The following is a 19,147-nucleotide window of genomic DNA, read 5'->3' as shown; positions in this document are numbered from 1 at the left end:
TATTAAAAGATCCCCTTCAAATGTGATGGAGGCCAAAATCCAGTGTTTCCACACAGTCATTTTGTGCAAAAATGCATTTAAGAGTTCATCTGAAGCTTATATGAGGCTTCAGTCTGAGTCATCAAGTGGATATCTGCCACATTTACAGTCTTTTTGTGTTTCCTCAGACAGTGTCTCCCTGTTGAGCTGCAGTGGAAGTATAGTAACAAAAATAAGAACTTTGGCACTACTTGATTTGACTAATTTTGACGATGGAAGCCTCATATTAGCTTAAGATAAACTTTTAAATACATTTTTGCATTGAAGGAGGCTTGTAGTTTGTTTTAAGACAGACATGAAAAATTGTGAACTTGTCCTTTAAGCAAAGAATCTGAAAAGGTCAGAGGATCCAAGAGGGGGAAATGTTGAATAAACTGGTAAAATCAACAAAGCTCTGAACTAATGTTAACATTTATGTTTTGTTCTTTTATTTATGACGAATTGTTTCCATTTTCTGAAGCTGTCAGTATGAGGTATGAACATGGGTCACTTAAAAACCATAACAATAAATTTGGACGAGATGAGAGGTTTGAAAACTTTCCATCCCGACTGCATGTTTTTCCAACCTGCAGCCCTGCTGGATTAATACATGGCACCAGTTTCACTCAACATTAACTTGAATAACAACGATTTGCAGTGATACATGCCCCAAGTCTAGATTTTGAAACAAGGCTCTTCCACATGACAGAGCTTCCAGATCGGATTTAGTCTCCAGTTACAGTCACAATAGTCCAGTCTGCTAAAAACTAAAGCGTGAATGAGCTTTTCCAGGTCATGTCTGGACAACAGACCTCTGATTCTGGTCCTATATTTGAAGTGATAGAATGCTGATTTCACAATTGACTTGATATGACTGCTAAAACTGAGGTCTCAATTTAGTATAACACACAGATTTCTTACAGTGGATCTGGAGTTATAAAATAAAAGATCTTCAGGTGGTCACTCACAACCACTTTCCTTTTTTGGGGGGCCAAAAACAATGATTTAATTTAATTTGAGGAAACAATGACTTCATTTAATTTAAGGAAACTTAGGTGCATCCAGATATTGATTTGATTGATATGTTGCAGCAAGGAGCTTAAGTGGTACACATACTCAATTTTTTTTTTTTAAATCAGATTACCACAAACCAGCTGACACGGGGCGAACACGGGGCTTTCGGGCACACTGGGATCAGGGGCTCGGGGGTACATGTCCTCTTTGCCTCGGTTATTGTTCCATGTGGCCTCGGTGGGTGGACGGACGGACGGACGGACGGACGGTCCATCCTGCTGCCTGTTGTTCCGCCATCCCGCCAATGAGCGCCGGGCTGCCGCTGAGCTGCAGTCCAATGAGAGCAGCAGCGTCTGGGCTCGGATCGAGAGTTGGGTTGTTCAATCTGAGTGAGGAGGACAACAAGCAGCCCTGAGTGAACCGGATGGACGGACTCTGGCGATGGTAACGTTGCCCACAGTTTCCCCCATTATCAGATGTTACAAATGCAGTGACGAGCAGAGATAAGGCCCGGCGTTAATGTACACTTCATCAACCGGCTTTCAGTGATGAATGTCACCGGGGAGTTTTTAAACGGTTAACGGCGCAGTCAGTTAGCGCGCTAAGCTGCTCGGCGTTAGTTAACGTTGGCCACCAACAACAACCGTTACGTTAACTTCGATTGTCCTCAGCAAACGCGTTAGCCTCGTAGCTAACCATAGCTGCGGCTGCAAGCTAATAACATAAACGGTAGCTACTTGGTGCCAACCGTTTTATTTAATGTTTTAACAAAGTGCCTTTTTCGGTAAGACACAGCTAGGCAATGCTAGCCCCGTGCAGAGCTGCTGGAGCTAGCGGTTAGCGGGGCTAGCTAACTTATTGCTCGCCGGGCTGCTTCAGACCAACAAAGTTGTTGGATGTTCCTGGAGAGTGGCTCTCTGACTGCTCTTTGTTCTGGCTCAACATGGGGATGGTTGGATAAGTTAGCTTAGCATGGCGATAAGAGCCACCCAGTCTTGAACGAGACAACAGGCGTGAAAACACGGGACAGAAACAGTCTGGGATAAAACAACGTTTGTGAATATCACCGTCAGTCAGACGCGTTGTTAAATAGACACAGTCGGTTAACATGCACCTTCAATAGCACAACATAACAAACAACGATGTGGGCATGCTGCTGTAAACCAGTTGCACCAGTTTGCAAGTTAACACCGTCTTTTCAATAAAAATGTCAGTTCTGCAAGGAGTGGATAATTTATTTTGAACAAAGATGAAAACAAACAAAAGAATGGCAGCGCTGGTACTGGTGGTGAAGACAATTAATTAACGCTAACCACATCATTTAAATGGACAGACAGCCATTCCCTTTCATGTCAACATTTCTGCTTGTATTTATAGCTGTTTAAATGCTTTTAATATTGTCTATATAGAAATGAGCATGCTGAGTTAGGTTTCAATCGAGGCTTATTTTTACTGAACACATTTAAACATCACCTGATAATTTCTGAAACTGCTTATTTGGCAATGCATTATAACAGCTACACTGTATTTCATTTTAATTGTGATACTTGCATATGACCAGTATGAACATCATCTGTGTAACTAAAGCATAACTGCTTTTGTGTTATCCAATGTCTAGTCAAGTCTATTTGCATATAACCCAGTGTTACACACAACATCTCAATGGGCTTCAGGGTCCCAAAGTAAGACACAGGGAAACCTCCAGAAAGAAAAACGTAAGCACACAGGGGGTAATAGGCTTTAACTAAAATCATCCTCTTACAATCTTGCATGCATCAAGTGGTTTTCCACGCAGTGTACTGTTGCTGTAGCTCTATGCTGATTTGCTCAGTTAAATCTTTTCACCCCATTTTGTTTAGAGTTTTTTGTTTTCAGGCACATTAACATTTTCACGGTCTATTATAGTTTTTAATAAGTTGTTTTAATTATAAATTGTATGTGAATAGTAGATTTTCAGAGAGCAGAATTTCTAGACAAGTTCACATTAGAGCTACGTCAATTAATCGATTAGTTAAATTAGTTGTTAAATTAATCAGCAACTATTTTGATAATTCTAATTTTGATAAATCGTTTTGAGTAATTTTTTAAGAAAAGAAAAGGTCCAAATTCTCTAATTTCAGCTTTTCAAATGTGAATTTTTTCTTGTTTCTTTAGTCTCCTATGACAGTAAACTAAATATCTTTGGGTTGTGGACTGTTGGTTGGGACAAAACAAGACATTTGAGGACGTCATCTTGGGCTGTGGGAAACAGTGATCAATATTTTTCAGCATTTTCTGACATTTTATGGACCAAACAACTAAGCAATTAATCGAGAAAATAATCGACAGATTAATTGATAATGAAAATAATTGTTAGTTGCAGCCGTAGTTCACATTACAACACAGAAAAAATTGGATTGAGCTTCTTTTTTTAAAAAAAAAAAAACCTTTGTAAAGGATCTAATATTACACCATCAACCTGTTCTGGAGCAATATCTCAGTAGTGAAAGGTGTAGTTTTGTCATGTCAGCATGTGTCTTCTTTGTATTGTTTGTAGACAATTTTCATTTTGTAGTAATGTTGATGGTGTCCTGTCTCATCATTTAACTGAAAACCTGTTGAGTATGTAACTGTATGATGTAAGCAGTCTGCTTTTGTTGTAATTAACCAGGATTGTACTACAACTCTGCACTGTTTAATTTAATTTCATCCCTGTTTCTCAGAATGTTCCTGTGAGGGTCGGTGGTGACGGTGGGCATGGATGATAAAGCTGAATGTTGCTGTTGAGTTTTCTGTGATAATGTATTGTCCCAAACCCGAACAAGCCAACTACCTTTACAGTAAGCATATATTTTAATAATTAGTCCAACTGTTCAATTCAGTGGATTCTATTGTCATATTCTAATCTTATTTCATGTTTTCCTATAAATCCCACCTCAGAATGAGTCGCTGTTCGGTTACAGGACGTGTGTCCTATCACTGAGGCCACATGTGTATCTGGAGAGATGGATCGTTGTAAGCACGTGGGACGCCTTCGTCTGGGCCACGACCATTCCATCCTCAACCCACAAAAATGGCACTGTGTGGACTGCAGCACCACAGATTCAGTGTGGGCCTGCCTCAAGTGCTCCCACGTGGCCTGTGGACGTTTCATGGAGGAGCACTCGCTGAAACACTTTCAGGAGTCACACCACCCACTGGCTATGGAGGTGCATGAGCTGGATGTCTTCTGCTTTGCCTGTGGAGACTATGTACTCAATGATAACGCAGAGGGAGACCTCAAACTCCTCAGAGGGGCTCTCTCTACTGTTCGGAGCCCAGGTAGTCGCTCACTACGCTCCTCGACTGGGGGGGAGTGCACCCCCTGGTTTGGGGAAGGTGGGCCGCAGCCTGCCATGCAGCTGGCCCTGCGTCACAGGAGGAAAGCTCTCCTTGGGAAGATGTTTCAGAGGTGGATGGGCAAACACGAGGAGCTGCAGGATCAGCGGAAAGAGAAACTTGAGGAAGCTAGAAGACAAAAGAAAGAGGTAAAAAGGAGACTCATGGAAGAGCTTGGCAATGTCCCTCCCAGAAAGAGTGCTAGGCTTCTTACTCAGGCGCCACGTTCAACCATCACACTCATTCCTCGCAAATTTCGCGACCCTCCAGAACGCCTACCTCCTCCTTCCAAGAAGCCTTCCCTTCTAACCCTGTCCCGTAAGGCTCCTCAGAATGGCAGAGCTGCTAAACTGAGGCGATACTACTCCACTCACACGGTAACACGCCGGAGACTTGCTCCAGGTGTCACCGGTCTGCGCAACTTGGGGAACACATGCTACATGAACTCTATATTGCAAGTGCTGAGCCACCTGCAGAAATTCAGGGAGTGTTTTCTCACTTTGGACCTGTGTGAGACTGAGGAGCTGCTGGCCAAGACCAATCACTCCCAGGGAATGAAGGGGGTGGCAGGAGGTGTAGTCAGCAGTGGTAACACAGCACTGTCAGGATGCCCTCTTGGGCGCATGGGGAAGGCAGGCAGTTGGAATTTGCCGGTGGGCAAAAAAGAAAGCGCCCCGCCTACCCCGCAGGCCGCCGAGTTGGTCCAGCCCAAGGAGCCTCGCTGCTCAACCCGCCAGCAGATGTCTCTGTGCCATGAGTTGCATACACTTTTCAGGGTTATGTGGTCAGGCCGGTGGTCTTTGGTATCTCCCTTCGCCATGCTGCACTCTGTGTGGAACCTCATCCCAGCTTTCCGCGGTTATGACCAGCAGGACGCCCAGGAGTTCCTGTGTGAGCTGCTGGACAAGGTGCAGCAGGAGCTGGACACAGAGGGGTCCAAACGCAGGATAGTTATCCCCATCACGAAGAGGAAACTTTCCAAGCAAGTGCTAAAGGTTCTGAACACCATCTTTCATGGGCAGCTACTCAGCCAGGTGAGACCATCAACTTAACTATGCTGATATGAAAACATTATAGTATCTCGGCTTAAATTATCACGGTATGCAATGTTAAACGTGGGGTATTTGCTTCAGAAAATGTTAAAAATTGTATTTCACAAAACAAAACAAGGAATAATTGGTCATTGCAATGAAAAAGTTTACTGTTATAAGCACAGACTCCCTTTTCTTTCTACACTTGTCCACACCAACAAGCCTCTTGTAGTTTGAATATGACACTCTGGACAGTGTAGTGTCGTTCAAAAATCATTTATTTTTAAGAACAATCTGTAATTTTCAGTCTTGAGGAAAATGCACAAGAGGAATAAGTAGGGATACAAATACAAGAAAATCAGGCAGAAGTTGTTGCATGTAATCATTATAATGATACATTAACACTGTCTTATATTATTTTTCCACTGCTACAATGCTTATCAACTGTTTTTTGTCTGTTAAAGACTCAAAATAAACTAGGACACGTATTGTCTTTACAGAACAGAGATCCATTTATGTAATCAATGAGCAACACAACTTTAAACTGGAGAGAATGAGTCCTGACCTGTTCTTCATTGTATGAAAAGTGAGATTTTTTTTCTTCTTTTTGTTTACTTTTTAGGTGACCTGTCTGTCCTGTAAGCACAAGTCTAACACAGTGGAGCCATTCTGGGATTTGTCTTTGGAGTTTCCAGAGAGATACCACAGTGTAGACAAAGGCTCTGGCTCTACAGCTTACCAGCGCAGCTGCACCCTCACCGAGATGCTGTCCAAGTTTACAGAGATGGAGGCTCTTGAAGGCAGCATCTATGCCTGCAACCACTGCAACAGTTAGTACAATGTTTAGTGCAATGCAAAGCAAAGCCACCAGGTTTTGATAATATGTTACAACTTCTTCATCTCTCTTTTGTTAAGAGTTGCCTTTTGCAGCTTGGACTGAAAAATTGGAATAAATTAGGAACAAATTCAGGATGTCTTCCAGCAATTCAGAATAATTTAGATTCACCAGACTCGACTGACTTATTCTGATTAAGCCCTACATTCAATTGTCTGATATACAGCTTTCTCAATAATGTGTGTTGAAAACATTGCACATACTTATGCAAATTAAGTTCCTTCTGAAAAGGAAATTGGACTTTCACTGAGAAAGTCATTAGTGCCAGGAGAAGCTCTATCTGAATAGCATGAATTTAAATTTTTTTGTGATTATGTGAATTTCTTTTGATTGAATTTGTCTTAAAGTCTTTATTTCAATTCCACTTCCACAAGAATTAAAAAATGTTCTAAATTGGGAGGCTGCATTTGGAGACATTAATTCAGTGACTGAGAGGCAGCGCCTCCAGCAGCGGGCCAACACTTCTCTTTATCTCCTCAGCCAATGACGAGCAGGGACTGAGGACAACAGCCGGATCCCTGTGCCCACACTTAGTCTGCAAGGGATTAGGGCTGTTCCACTGTCAAGTCGTCAAGTGCATGAGGGCTCTTTCGCAGACTTTTTGAGTCCTTTATGGACACTTTCTGTAAGTCTGCATTTCTGCAGACTTTGCCCGAGGGAATTACCCACAGTTCATAGCATTGTGACGTTAAATACAGGCTTTCCAGGGGAAGCCCGGAAGCGTTCGAAAAAAAAAACATTATAAACCATTTCAAGCCCTTGCAGCCTCTTGCACTCAAGCACTTATCAGGTGATGTCAGTTAAGTCCATTAGGGTTCAGGGCTTTGGGCTTAGGGGGGACATGGGGATCAGGCCAGTGACTTGCTGATGAAGTGAGGAGTGTTCGCCCACTGTTGACTGCCTTAGAGGAGGCTATGAGCCTTAATGAAAATGTTTTCTTTAACTGTTCACAAAGTCTGGTATATTGTAAGAAAGTGTGTCACCTCTGCACCAAAGCAAAGCCTCACATCAATAATATGTATTTTAATTAGTCTACAGAATAATTTACCATCTCCATGTTTTGTGTTCTGACAGAAAAAAGACGGAAAACATCCCACAAGCCCTTAGTTCTGTCAGAGGCATGTAAGCAGCTTCTGATCTACCGTTTACCTCAGGTTCTACGGCTGCACCTCAAACGCTTCAGGCAAGTTTCTAGTATTTAAAACATTTTTAACTACAGCTTTGTTTGTTCTCGCTCTTTGTGCCTGAATACAGAGTGTTTTTGTAAAGGAGCATACATATTTATCACGAGGCTTGTGACTAACTAGTCCCTGTTGTACGGCAGGTGGTCGGGGAGGAACCATAGGGAGAAGATCGGCGTCCACGTGGCCTTTGACCAGGTTCTGAACATCAAACCCTACTGCTGCACAGGCTCAGGTCACTCTGTCCACAGAGGAGGCTACACCTACGATCTTTCTGCTGTAGTTATGCATCATGGTAAAGGCTTTGGCTCAGGGCACTACACCGCATACTGCTACAATACAGAAGGAGGTGAGGAAGAGGCCAGATCAACCTATGAAAGCCTGTGATTAAGTGCATGTATTCACTGTCATTTATTTACCTCTTTTTTTTGTCTTTTTGTCCTCAGGTTTCTGGGTCCACTGTAATGACTCTGAGATGAAGGTTTGCAGTGTGGAGGAAGTGTGCAACACTCAGGCCTATATTCTCTTCTATACCCAGAGGTCTGCCTAGGTACCTCTTGCTGTGATGTCGACCTGTACGTGGCAACTTAGGGCTGCATTTATGAAAATGTTCTCTGATGTTTTCCCAGATGTCATTAAACAATCACTTTGAAATGATTTACTAAAAAAAGATGGCAATGAGGGCAGTAGGACAGCCACAATCATGAGTCAAGGTGTAACAAAAAAATTCTTAGCAGCTTAATCCAAATGAGAAAGATGAAAATTATGGCATAGATAGAGCAATTTTTACAAGATAAATTGAAAGAATTTGTGAATTTGCATTAAATTTTTGTGGATTCTATTTGATTTTAGGTTAAAAACAAATAGCAAACCTTTTCATAAATGAGGCCACAGGTTTCTCAGCCTGTGGGACCAGCATATTGGTTTATGGCCTGAAGACTGTGGCAGCAGGTCCGACTCTGTCCTGCTGAACACCAAGTTGTGTGTCCATGTTTTTTAAAAACAATCAGGCTCATGTGTGTTGAGTCTGGAAACAACCAGGCGCTCTCCTGAGACAGCATTTTACATTGAAAGGCAACACAGACTCTGGAGTTTGGAGCATTTTATTCTCAGAGACGATCTCAGTAATGTTGTTAATGTGCGTTTTATATGTAACTGTACATTTGATCCAAATAGGGGTGTAACGGTACACAAAATTCACAGTTCAGTATGTACCTCGGATTGGGGGTCATGTTTCAGGACGATTTCAGTACATCAGAAAAAAAAGAAAGGTAGAATTAACATTTTGGTCTTTCATTTTGAATGAAACAATGGCTCATTGGCCAAAACTATTACTGAAGCAGATTAGTTGCTGCAATGGAAAAAGAAAACAAGTTCTCTGTTTCTTGCAAGGGCTGTAGTCAACCAAAGAAAATCTTGGTCGACTGAAATTGTACATAATCTTCAACTAATCGATTAGTCCACTCACATCCACCATCATTTCTCTGCCTCTCGCTCTTTCCCACTCGCTACGCAAACACACTACACACTACGCCGTATTCCTCAACGGCGTTACGCTACCAATAGTTTCCCAGGCAACGAGACAGAGTTTGACTCAAGTACTTGAACAGCGCTGCACAGAGACTCCCAAACGCTATTGATTTCCAAATGAATGGAAAACGGCATTATTTTTGACATTAAAAAATATTTTCTTGGCCTGGCGGGGGGTTTGTTGTGATAATTATAGGAGAAACACTGATTCAGTACACGTTCAGTACGTTCAATAAACGTTCAGTACGGTTAGACCCAGCAGTCTCCATTAGGTTGGGCGAGTTCAAAGTTGTGAAAACAACGGGGGTGTTTTAAATACACCCATATTTTCACAGGTAATTTGTTAGTCTGTCCCTCCCGCCACAGGAAATAATGGATTAATCCTGGAAAGCTATTGGTGTTGTAGTTTTCTCCTTATGAAAGTAACATGGAGATTGTTCGACCAATGAGAATTTAGTCAGACGAGAACATATCGACCAACTAATCGACCAGTCGACCAGCAGACTACAGCCCTAGAGTAAGGACACCTGCTGACAGCTGTTTTATGCTGATTTATGGTCTAACTGTATAAAAAGTAGTTAAAGCTAGCCCCACCTCCAGAAGCTACAACAGTAACATGCTGCTTTCACACTGGCGCTTCAGCATTAATAATCTAATGATGTCATATATAATAACATATCAGTCAGAGGGACCAAACCACTACTTTTACTGCAATACTTTTTAACTACATTTTTCTCTCTCAGAACTGGTTCTTATGACGTGCCGTCCAACCACGTCAGAAATCATATGTGTTTATAGTCATTCCAGGTGCAGTGAAAGCATAACATACAACCATGAGCGTGCAACAGTTAAGTGGGGCGCTGCCAAAACGTTCCAGGTGCTCCAGAATTATTGTTCCGCACGTCGGAATAAGTGGATTATTAAACTAGAAGCTACCACATAACTGTAACGTCCATACCACGATGGTTCGGGAGGAATATACATACCGTTACACCTCTAGATCCCAATGCACTAAATATTATAAGAGCTACATCTTTCAACGCCATTGAATAATTCCACTTTGAATGAAAGGAATCTTGTGAAATAACAGACTGAAGTCCAGACTCTGTGTTGCTTCCTGTTCAGATTTTTTATTATCGTGAAATGTCAGTTAAGGAAACTTTTAATACTCATCCCTGTGTCATTTGTACTTCACCATGTCCTCTCCTCAACTGTACTGCTGTGACTGGATACTGTGTCTTAGGCTCGAGGCCTTGGTGTGCTCCCAGTGAACAGGACTAGTTTGTGTTTTTAGTTTATTTTGTAGTCATTCTATGTTTCACTTCCATGAAAAGAAGCAAAAAGTATGAGTTTCAGACACTTGATTGATTGATGACAAGTGATGGAAGCTGCACTTTTGAGGAGGGGCTAATATCGTTGGTCCTATCTTTGTGATTGTTCATCTTTTAGCTCCTGTAACGTCTTTAAACGGCAGCTCCCCCTGTGGTTTAACGGTTAGACTAGTCTGAGCCCGGGTTGGAGACACTGCACCTGTGTTTTACCTGCAGGAGATCAAAATGACTGAAAAGGGCAGACTGCGATACTGAAGAATGTGTTTTTGGGAGACATGGGGTACCCATTTTGAGTTTAGCACCTGAAAGCAATATATTGTACATCTTGCATCTTGACAGGAAATTAAGATAAAATCAGGAATTATTCTGCTTGTTATACAATGTTTTTTTTCTACTCTGCTGTTTCTATCAAGGTCTTTAGAATTTGCTAGGTAATCAAGAAAAACTGTTGTGTTTGATACGAGTCAAATGCAAAATACACTTGTGAACTCTATGTAAAAGTTGGAACAATCTAATGACGATGAATGTCTTACTTTTTAGTGGTCAGGTGTGGCCATGCCACTGGCTCTGATCCCCTTGAGTTCTGTCTTGTACTGTAAGAATACCTGTCATAAATGTAATGGTCTTATGGGTTTTGCCTGACAGTAATTATTAAAAAGACAAAACAAAATTGAAATTTTTTTTGTGTGTTGTATTCATTTTTAAGGGATTAACTTCTCGAAAACATGAGTGCTCATTTTATCTCAGATACTTCTCGGTATTTTTACTTAATCAAAATGTCAAAAAAGATGGAGGAGGGTTCGTTCAGGTTATGAGCATTTTGTAAATTGCTTCACTGGCAACATCTGTGTCAATAATGTTAAAGATGGTTACATACATCTTCAATCTACATGAATAGAAAAAAATGTGTTGGCAATCATCTTTTCACAAGTTTAGCTTCATAACTGAGGCAGACATTGTAAAGTAGAACTGAAATAATCCACAGGATTAGCAGCTGATCTGAAGCCTCCTATTAATTCTGCTTCTCTGATGCTGTCTTAAAGATTTGAAACCTAGAATAAATGTAATCTGGTTCAGACCAAGATGCTGCTGATGAGAGGGCATTAAATGTAAATAATCTCTGAAGATTATTTCTCCGCACTGCAGTGAACTGGTCCTCCATTCCCTTTTTTCATTGATGTACCATGATGAGTTTTTTTTTTTATATACTGTAAATCTCTTCATCTAACAGTCCTGAATGCATTTGATTGAAAACATATAAAGCAACAACAGATGGAGAGTGTGACATAAACCACAAAGTATTGCTTTTAAGATTTTATTAATTACTTCTGTTGGTAAATTATGGGACTGCTATTATCTTTAAAGTGAGACTGTGTAAACACATTCCTCCATTTACAAATTGAAAGTCATCTTCATATGCAATTAAATGCACCATTGTTCGGTTCAATACACTTACTTGGTAGCTTATGGTGGCTAATTAGCAAATGTGAGGTAATTACTGCTGTATAATAAAGTCAGTTGCTGACTTTCTCTGCTACTGTTACAATAGTTTAGCATTTTAGCGATTGGCATTTAGCATGATACCATATCATCGTTTCTAGCTGCAGTGGCCACTGTTCAGCAAACGTTACATAAGAACAATTAAACTGTATAAGCACAAAAGCAGCATTGTGTTCTCAGCTAAAAGTTCTGTCAAGACTAAAAACTTAAAGATTGGCCTTTTGCCAGCAGAAATCTAAGGCAAAACCAGATGAAACACAATAATAAACTTGTCATTATAAATGTGCTTTTATGTAATTTGCAATTAAATATGATCAATTGCACTTAAAGATTAATGTGTTTCTATTTCAAAGAGTAGCTGTAAAGTCATACAGATTCATGTTGATGATATTACTTGAACATATTAAACGTGTTCAATTTTCAGTTATTTTATTATCATTTTATCGTAAGAAGTGAAGCTGTAAAAAGTTTCAGCTTTTAAACTATTATTATTATTTCAGTACCGCTCTCTAGTAAGGAACTCCTTGTAAAGGGTTTAATCGGGTCTACCATTTGCTTTATTAATACTAATAAATCATTTACTAATATTTTCTAGAGTAATAATAAAACATTAATAAAAGAAAAATTTGGGTCGCCAGGTTGTGAAATAAATGTTGGGATTTTGGATCAGATCCCTTATTAATGTCTTATAACTTACCATAGCTTTGGTAAACTATTTATTAACTATTAATACAGCCATTAATTACAACTTATAGACCCTTTATAAAGGATGCCTTATTAAAAAAGTGGCGCCATTATTTACAGTTTTAAGTTTTAAGATGCAGTCATCTCAGTCTAAAAACATTTCAATCAGAAAGTTCTGTCTCAGTAAAGAAAGATAAGCATATATTCAAAATCAGCCTAATATAAGAAATCATTTATTTCTTACATTGTTTAATAAAACAGCAATAATTATTTTTTGCAAACTGGATATAAACTTTGATACAATTTGACATGCCAGTTAATTTGACACTGTGGGTAGTAGCAGTTCTACAATAGTGCTTATGAAATAGCATTTATGGACAGAACAAATTTTACATTGTTGAATTATTATGATGAATTTTAACTTTTGAAAAGAGTTCATTCGACTTAAAAAAGAAAAAAACAGAAAGAAAAACGTGTCTAAAACTGTCACAGCTTCAACACCAGAGGAGATTGTGAGACAAACCAGGAATGACACCGAGTTGAGATACAACGAACATATCTGCACTGTGTTTCTGACAACAAAATGGCAGTTATAGAAGATTCAGTTTGTCATTAATGAAATGTTAACTCATGCCAGCTAGATGCATCTCAGTGCACATATGAGGACATGCATGAGCACATAACATTCATGAAAAAAAAAAACTTTTTCCTCTCAAATGTATTATAGCTTCAACATGAAGGTTACAGCGAACATGATCAGCATTTTTACAGTCTTTATAAGTTGCTCTGGTCCTTGTAATTCATGTATCATAAATAATTAGAAAAAGACGATCCGAAAGATTTCTTGCAAGAAAGTTTTTGGTGACAGCAATGCGATCAATGATTGGTCATCAACACCGATGAGATGATGTCATTTGTCACTTGGCAAGCAGAGAAATTTCAGTTCTTTGTCATCTGTAAACGCCTCTCAACGCTCCTGTCCGCTCCTCAAGCAAAAGTGCCGTGTGTAGTCCTCTGCCAGCCTAGAAAAAGTGCAGTGGCTCTCGTTCTATTTCAGTCTGAATCCTTAGTGGTGAATCCAGCTTCTGATTCTCTGCTCTGGTCCCTCTGGAGTCTCTCAGGGAGCTCAGCTGGGCAGCAGCCACGGCTCCACAAAGTCCCACTGCTTCCACAGGATGAACAGCAGCAAGGTCAGCAGGACGGTGGCGGCGACCCGGGCTCGGGTCTTCATCAGCGGGGTGATGAAGTTGGCCAGGGTGGAGACGAAGACCAGCAGCACGGCCATGAGCCCCAGGATGACGTTGATGAGTTTCCCCAGCAGAGCTCGAGCGTTGGCGTTCTCCACCCCCTCCAGCTGGACCACCTGTTGCTGTTGCTGCTGCAGCTCCAGCTTGGTGATGCGGGTCAGGCAAGACTCCACAGCCTCCTGTATTTACACAAACCCAGAGACCCAGACACAAAGAGTGACCACACAGGCTGATTTATTTCCACAATAGCTTCAATTAAAGACCCTGAAATTTTATTTTCTTGATCAACCTCTTACTGTGAGTGATGGGGTCCAACATGAATGTGCTATTTTCTTTCAAAGTTAAGACAGTTTTGGTTATTTCACATGAGAGATATTGTGTCTTTGTATTTGTGTTTTTGTCTGTGCTCCTCTCAGTGGTTCGAAGTGGGCGGGGCTCTGTTGGAAAACTGTGATGTCACATATTTCCATGCACCAATCAGGATCAAACCTCATTAAACCACACCTACACAATCCAGCTGAGTTTTTAAGCATTAAACTCTTGACAAATAATACCTAAAGATGTTTTTTTTATTTAGTCTGAATATTAAATATCATAGAGAAAACAAATCAGATATGAATTCAAGTTTTCAGGGGCTTTAATGACTCCAGTAATATTGGGGGTTTTTTTGTTTTTTTTTACCTGAATGTCTCTTGCCCTCTCATAGGACTGGTACGCCACTTTTTCCTCCATGCTGGCAAGTTCCTGTTTAAGGTTGGTCATCTCATTCTGGTGCAGCTCTGTTAAGTCATTCAGCTGCTCTTCAAGTCGTTCATACCTGAATATACAAAACCAAACACACACAAAGATCCTTAAAATTTTACAATGCAAAGGATCGCAGAGAAATAAAACTTCAACTTTTACATAATGTCCATAGATGGACCTTTATTATTGTCCAAAAACAATTAAAAACACGTTTCTTCATTACAATGAGCATGAGCATTATTGTGTATTTTGAGTCGTTAGCACATATACTGTCCTGATACCGTAAATACTCACTAGTGCACTAAATTCATGTCTAAGGCCCCGTTTACACCTGGCATTAACATGTGTCTCAAGTGATCCAATCACATGTGAACAGCTCTAAGTACAGGTGTGAATGCACCCAAGACGCATTGGGGACGCATTGAGATCTGATCCTGTTCCAAATAAAATTTTCTTAAAACTGCAGTGCCCAGGTGTTTTAGGAAATTATATTGCTTTTTTAAAAGTATATATTGGTGACTTGTTTTTAAAGATCTTCAGTAGGAGCAAATGAGCTTGGGTCTTAAAGCCATGAATGGGGTCCTGAAGGCGGAAAGTATTGAGAGACAGACTACAGTATTGTCAGTTTTGGATTGGTTTCTTTGGATTTGTTGACAGTAACAAAAACGTCCTTACCCTTTAAGTGAACTACATTGTGAGGACGATACTGTACATAGATGCTTTGAATAGCTTGTAACTGTTTTTTGGGGGGGATCCGTACCTGTATCTTTCCTCTTGCAGGCACTGTGACATGTAGGAGTAGTCGCTCTGCAGCTGACCCTTCATGTCCTCGATAGCGTCCTCCATGTGCGCCTGGCTGGCCTTGATCTCCTGCAGGCCCTCAAGTAGAGAGTCCCAGGAGCTATGCACATGATGGTGGTGGTGGTGGTGCCCGTCCAGTCTGGGACTCCCCATTGTTGGCCCTAACATCCCCCCTCCTCCTCCTACTCCGGCACCACCAGAGTTACTACCTGCTCCGGAGCCAGACGTGGCGCTTGAGCACTCGTCGTCACTGCCGTACTTGGGGCTTGAGACCAGTGTGGCACTTCCACTCAGGGCACGGGGCGTGGGGGTGTCGTCAGAGTGGCCCCCGACTCCGTCCTCGAGCGTGTCCTTTAGGTGAGCGATGTTATCTGCGCTGCCAAACTTGTTCCTGATAAGACTGGCAAACTCTCTCGGCTTGGAGACCACGGCAGTGTGGGTGAGGGCAGACACTCCACCTTTGACCCCTTCAACTACTCCACCTCCAAAACCACTTATCCCAGCACGAACATTCGCCCCTACGTCTTTTAATCCTTGCTGCATGTCCCGCAGGACATCCTTAGGCTGCCGGGCCGGTCCATTCTGTAGAGAGGGAAGAGAAATGAGGAAGCAGAGAAGTGGAGGATCTCAAAGGTAGGAGAGAGGTGATTAGGTTTACGGGAGAGAACTTTAGGAAGATAGATGAGGAAAGCAGGTCCTGTAGAGAGTTAGGTGAGACACGGGATGATGCATTGGTTTAAATAAGTGTCAGGAGATGAGAATCATCAGTCTATATTTGGTCTGTCCTCACAACGATAGAGCACTTCTTTGAGTCAGTCATGAGATAATTATTCAAAACAGTCACAGTACAAAAACAGCTCCACATAAAGGTATCACCAGGGTTATATGGAAACTAACTGCATGTACACACTTACCTGTTCTATCTCCTTTAGCTTCTTGTGATAGTGCTCCAATTTTTTGTGCAAATGTGCGATGGTCTGCGCTGACTTCTGGTTCTTCTTCTCAAACACCTGCTTGATCCTGGACGCCTGCTGTTTGTCTGCGTTGTGGGCCAACTTCAGGTACTCGGCAACGTTGTCGTCGCGGGCCTCCTGCTCCACGCGAATCTGCTCGGTGACCTTCAGGATCTTCTGCTGCAGGTGCTCCAGAGCAGCACGCGTCCGCTGCGGCTCGCCAGCCACTGAACCCTCAGCACCCCCGGCCATGACCCCAGACACTGTCCCGGCTCCATCCGCACTGATGTTACTGTCAGAACCTCCATGGCTGGTGGTGGAGGGTACGCCTAGAGTTGACACCTCGCTCTTGTCCAGCTGAGGGGACGAGAGGGCAGGAGGAGGTTATCAGGGATGGAAAGAGTACTGCAGCTACTCCAGATGAAGTACTGTTAACATGAATTACTCAAATAGAAGACACACTGCTTGTATTGAAATCTACTCAAGTAAAACTACAAAGGAAGCTCTTTTGAAGATTATTCTGGCACAGTGAAAGGGCCAGTGTGGCGTCCTGAATATAACTGACGGTAATTATTTGGCTTTTCTTCCTAAAACCTCCTTTCCTCACAGATTGGGTTATGTGGGAAAAGAAGTTAATCTCAAATTTAGACAGAATATCCATCTGGTGGCCTGTCTTGCATCTGGCGGCGCCTCTGTAATTTTAGGCTTTTTAAAAATAGTTAGGTGATATGTCAAATATCAGTATTACTTTATTTTAAGAGTCCACAATTTCTTTTAAAAAAATTCCAGAAGTTTCCTATAAAAAACTTGATGATTTGGAACTAATTACAGGGAAAATACTGTTGATAAAGAGTTCAGTTGGTACTCTTCCAATTATTTTGTTTCATTCACCTGCTAATGTAACCCAGAGAGCCTTTTGATCAGAGCACAGCAGGCCAGGTGAATTTGCAAAAATGAGAAATGTGTCCACAGACAAACATACAATTCAATATAAATGAAGATTAAAGATTCCAATAATAAATTGACACAGTGTTTTCAAGGAAAATGCTGATAAACTCAACACAAAACCTCCAAAAATTATATTCTCAGAACTCAGAAGAAAGAGGTTTTTTTGGAAGATACTTCTTGGAAATTATCAGGAAATTGTGAACGCTTAACATAAAGAATTAGCCAAATATCCTCTCAAGCTAAAGTAGAATCACTGATTACATTAAGGAAAAAGAGCACATAAAAATAACTTGCAGTTAGTTACTTTCCTCTGCTGGTGGTAATGCCTATAATTGATTTGATGGAGGAATCAGAGAGTACACAGAAAGGCCATCATGCATTAATTAGATGATACATAATTATGCTGCTTCCTGCCCAGCAGAGCCTCAGACACTCATCTTCACCACAAACTAATTATTTTAAAGCATCTTTATGACAATGTAGATGATGATGATGATGATGATGATATTTTGTGTAAATGTTCATCATGTAAAGATAGAAATAAATTCTTATATCATCTGGATCAGTTTGTAGCTGTTATAAAAACACCAGGTTGTAATCCCTTTAAACAATGAGCCCTCTGCTGACATATTGACGCATGAGGGGATCCCCTGGTCAGTACTACATTTTATATGTCTAGCTTGGTTGGCAGATGGCGGGTTTGTTAATGACCCCTCTGCCTGACGTCAAAACACTGTAATCAGACCCTGCAAACATGAGCTCAGGCGGACACATGACACCAAACATCTCATAGCGCTGTTCTAATTTCTCTGGACGGGACGGCGCAGGGATTTATTAGTATTTATTTGCGTGACAGTGTGATAGGATGAGCGCATACTGTAGCTCCCTGTGCCATCATATGAATCAGCCAGAGCGAAGCAAACCAGGCGGTGTTTTTTTTTTTTTTTTTAATAAAGTAGGTTACAATCGCATCGTAATGGAAAAGAAAAAAAAACAGATGACTGTAGTCCCTGGTGGTTAATCGTCCCCTGATATTGTCAGAGATGCTTATGCAGCAGCTACAAGCGATGTCTCGTAAGTGAAGGGATGAAAACACAACAGAGACAACACAGCAATGGCTGATGCTCCAATTTAAAGGGTGCCTTTAAAAAACAAAAGCACAGGGTGATGAATTAAGGCTTCTGGACGTCGGAGGAGAAGCAGGGCTGTGATGAAGATGGAGGTGACAGATGTGTATGGCACAGAAACGAGAGGACACACACACACACACACACACACACACGCAGGATATACGTCTGTGCCGCTCACTCGGCGGGAGACACACACACACACACACACACACACACACACACACACACACACACACACGAGAGACATGGTCGATGGATGTCAACAAGCGAGGATGCGGACACATGAGGATGAGACACAAGCCAGCACAGCGATAAATTAAATTAGAAACGTTACCATACTGCTTTAATCCAATTTTTGCAGTGCCATTGCAAGTCTGTGTTCGAGGCCCATCCTCCTCCACCTCCTCCTCCTCCCTCCTCCCCCCTGTGCACACCGAGGAGGAGCCCCCCTCCTCAAATATCTTTACCCTCAGCCGTTGTCTGGCTGACTATCACCTCACCGGATCCTAATGCTCCATTGTTAATACCATCGATATCTGCAGCCTCCCACTCCCTCTCTCTCTCTCTCTCTCTCTCTCTCTCTCCTTTGTGTCATATGCTCCCTCCGCCTCCCTCTCTTTCACTCCCCTACCTCTCTCTCTCTCTCAGTCTAAATGCAAACGCTAGCTGTCCTGCCCTATAATGGATGTGGGAGCTAAGGGACAGATGATGGAGGGAAATGGGCGGGAGGGGGGGGAGGGAGGCATGGGAGAGTTTAGCGCAGGCGTGCAGGTGCCTCTGTGC

The 19,147-nt window shown here is 41.7% G+C and overlaps 2 protein-coding genes across 4 annotated transcripts; one reads left to right on the top strand and one right to left on the bottom strand.

Annotated features, from left to right (window-relative positions):
- Positions 1–286: 286 nt before the first annotated feature.
- Positions 287–8,819, top strand: usp49 (ubiquitin specific peptidase 49). 2 transcript variants are annotated; one of them, XM_042406024.1, is made up of 7 exons: positions 287–1,476; positions 3,735–3,851; positions 3,952–5,423; positions 6,043–6,250; positions 7,390–7,498; positions 7,640–7,845; positions 7,943–8,819. In XM_042406024.1, the coding sequence occupies exons 3-7, from the start codon at positions 4,017–4,019 to the stop codon at positions 8,044–8,046; spliced, it is 2,034 nt and encodes a 677-aa protein (XP_042261958.1). In that variant the 5' UTR covers positions 287–1,476; positions 3,735–3,851; positions 3,952–4,016; the 3' UTR covers positions 8,047–8,819. The 2 variants fall into 2 exon arrangements, with proteins under 2 accessions (XP_042261958.1, XP_042261959.1); XM_042406025.1 differs by having other exon boundaries at positions 287–2,747.
- Positions 8,820–12,764: 3,945 nt separating this feature from the next.
- Positions 12,765–18,906, bottom strand: tmcc2 (transmembrane and coiled-coil domain family 2). Of its 2 annotated transcripts, none has more exons than XM_042406037.1 (5): positions 18,865–18,906; positions 16,248–16,643; positions 15,293–15,915; positions 14,470–14,605; positions 12,765–13,967 (listed from the first exon to the last, which is right to left on the bottom strand). In XM_042406037.1, the coding sequence occupies exons 2-5, from the start codon at positions 16,536–16,538 to the stop codon at positions 13,668–13,670; spliced, it is 1,350 nt and encodes a 449-aa protein (XP_042261971.1). In that variant the 5' UTR covers positions 16,539–16,643; positions 18,865–18,906; the 3' UTR covers positions 12,765–13,667. The 2 variants fall into 2 exon arrangements, with proteins under 2 accessions (XP_042261971.1, XP_042261970.1); XM_042406036.1 differs by lacking the exon at positions 18,865–18,906 and adding an exon at positions 18,699–18,822.
- Positions 18,907–19,147: the final 241 nt, after the last annotated feature.

The sequence above is a fragment of the Thunnus maccoyii genome, chromosome 3, assembly GCF_910596095.1.
Source record: "Thunnus maccoyii chromosome 3, fThuMac1.1, whole genome shotgun sequence".
In the NCBI taxonomy this organism is placed as follows: domain Eukaryota; kingdom Metazoa; phylum Chordata; class Actinopteri; order Scombriformes; family Scombridae; genus Thunnus; species Thunnus maccoyii.
Note: the sequence above shows the minus strand (reverse complement) of the source record. Positions and strands in the feature narration are given on the sequence as shown.